Source organism: Sinocyclocheilus rhinocerous, unplaced genomic scaffold, assembly GCF_001515625.1.
Source record: "Sinocyclocheilus rhinocerous isolate Xijiao unplaced genomic scaffold, SAMN03320098_v1.1 scaffold1935, whole genome shotgun sequence".
NCBI classification, from domain to species: Eukaryota; Metazoa; Chordata; class Actinopteri; order Cypriniformes; family Cyprinidae; genus Sinocyclocheilus; species Sinocyclocheilus rhinocerous.
This window is the reverse complement of record NW_015623718.1, coordinates 5,147-7,775: the sequence shown is the minus strand read 5'-3', so window position 1 is coordinate 7,775 and position 2,629 is coordinate 5,147. Positions and strand designations below refer to the sequence as shown.

The window sequence follows — 2,629 nt, the reverse complement described above, 5'->3', positions numbered from 1 at the left end:
ATGGACTTACTTCACTAAGTCATTTATTTACTTTATAACAGTAAATAAATATTGGCTCTGCATATCGGTTATCGGGCACATAAACATGCAAATAATTGGTATCGGTTATAAAATATCAATATCGGTCGATCACTAATAGGAAACCATATAACAAATATTGTTTCTGCATTCCCTTTTTCTTCAAAATAATTTAGTTGAGTAACTTAATGTTGAGGTCATTCATTTCTTCTACTCATAAATTGTTCCAGAAGAAGCCAAAGCCTCAATTTTTGCATGTCACCAAACAACACACAGACTTGAGATTGGATGGGATGGGAACTATATTGTGAAAAAGTTTTAAACAAACCGCAAACATCTTATATTTTAGCATCTTCAAAGTATCCACCCTTTTTGTAATTGTTTACAAGCCTAATTGAATGCATAAACTTTTAGAGTCAGGACTATATACATATTGGTAGCATACAACCTTGCAACAACTTTTTGTCTAACTGTAAATCTCTTCTTTTATAGACAAAGCTATGACATTCACATTACTGCTTTGGTTGATCAGTCTGGATTTAAATCTGGGAACTCACTGGATTTGAAAAATAATTTTTTTCGGTAAGCACCAGCATTTTAGCCACTTGTACCCGTGATCTCGTTCTTTTGGCCATTACCCAGGGCTCATGTCCACAGGTGACTGCATTACTGCTACTGCTGCTCCAATCCGCCTGTTGATCTCATGCTCCAACCTACCCTCACTCATGAACAAGCCCCCGAGGTACTTGAACTCACCTACTTGGGGAAGCAACTCGCTCCCTACCTGGAGCAGTCAATCCACCATTATCCGTCTGAGAACCATGGCTTCAGATTTGGAGGTGCTGATCCTCATTCCTGCTGCTTTACACTCAATGTTCAATGTTCAATTTATTTATAAAGCACATTTAAAACAACTTTAGTTGACCAAAGTGCTGTACATAAAGTGGACACAAACCCCCCAAGATACCACCCCAAGACCCCCAAATGGACACCTTCAACCCCTCGGCTTTACCTTGAGATCCTGTTCATGAATATCACAAACAGGATTGGTGACAACAAACAGCCCTGGCGGAGTCCAGCACTCACTGGAAACAAGTTTGACTGCTGAGAACGCGAACACAGCTTTCACCTCGGCTGTATAGAGATCGGATAACATGCATTAGTGACCCTGGCACCCCATACTCCTGGAGCGCCACCCACAAGTGATCCTGGGGAACACGGTCATAAGCCTCTACAAATCCAAAGAACACTTGTAGATTGGATAAACAAACTCCCATGCCCCCTCCAGGATTCTTGCCAGGGTAAAAAGCTGGTCCAGTGTTCCACGTCAAATTTAATCAAAGTAATCCACCCGACTCCAGTCCATCAATTAACATCTTGTGATTTGCTTTTCATGATCATTGCAATTCTGCTAATTAATACAACATCTTATGGGCTGTTATTATTTTATTAAATTAATTTTTTACATCAGACCCCCAAGACACAATTTGCCTGGTGATTTCCCAAACCTCAGAATGGACCCCTGCAAGAGAAAATGGAAGGAAAGAAAAAGAGCCAGGAAGGAAGAAGCCAATATTATGACTAAAGACCAGCGATGAAGCAGCATGAAGTAAGCTGGACGACAACCTGGCAAGAATGTTGATAAACAATCTCAAAGGGAATGTAGAGAGCAACATTAATCTCTTTTGCGAAACCATCTACGATGAATGCCTTCAGAGGTTTGGCGAAGAGTAGAAGGGAAAGAGAAATTCAGTGGCTTGTGAAAGAGTGAAGAGCTCTGCAAAAGTCATGGAGAAAGGCGACAGGACATGAGAAGGAAGGTCTCAATGCCCTATGGAGTCAGTTGGCATCACTCAGGAGGGCAGAGCACATTAGAAATCGGAGAAGGATGAAAGAGAACCAGCGCTCAAGATTCCTAAAAGACCCTTTCAAGGTTGCAAGGTACTTGCTTGAAGAGAAGAAGAGTGTATCTTTGGCAATGGAAAAAGAAGACCTTAAGGAGTATATAAGAAAGCAGTTCGCCAACACACGCAGTCAGTACCCCCTCGGTTCTCCTGGTTATGTCCCACAACCAGCTGCTCCAACCACGCCTTTTAAAGTAGCACCACTCAAATTGAGCGAGGTGGTTGAGATAGTTAGAAAGTCAAGGACGAGCTTTGCCCCTGGGAATTCCCCAAGCCAGGTTAAGTTTCATTATTAGACCAACCTACAACACACTTCCTAGCCCAGTTAACCTGGCATGGTGGTTTGAGGCTGAAGAAATCTGCGGCTTGTGCATTCTGTGTGGGTGCAAAACTGCTTTGGCTCAGGGCTGCTACAGGTGGTGTCATGACCAGGTGCTAAGGAAGCTGGCAAAATGCACAGAAAGAGCAAGGCCGATGGCAAACAAGAAGAATCAGAGCCTTAAGAGTCAGCCTATCCAATTTGTAAGAGTAGGTCAGTTAGTGCAGAAATGCCCTCCTGAGCACAAGGCATCAATCCTGGCCAGTGGCATGGACTGGTCATTACGAGCAGACCTGGACAGGTGGCTGCAATTACCAGCTTCTATCACGCAAACCACATTGAGACCGGACCTTGTGGTGTGGTCCGAGATGAGCAAACAGGTGGTGCT

At 43.2% G+C, this 2,629-nt stretch overlaps 1 protein-coding gene across 1 annotated transcript in view; it reads left to right on the top strand.

Annotated features, from left to right (window-relative positions):
- LOC107732526 (histone-arginine methyltransferase CARM1-like) overlaps nt 1-604 on the top strand; it is a 12,176-nt gene extending 11,572 nt beyond the window's left edge. The window contains exon 10 of the mRNA XM_016543920.1: nt 511-604. Coding sequence (XP_016399406.1) covers nt 511-604 — 94 coding nt within the window. The remainder of the gene's footprint in view (nt 1-510) is intronic.
- The last annotated feature ends 2,025 nt before the right edge of the window (nt 605-2,629 follow it).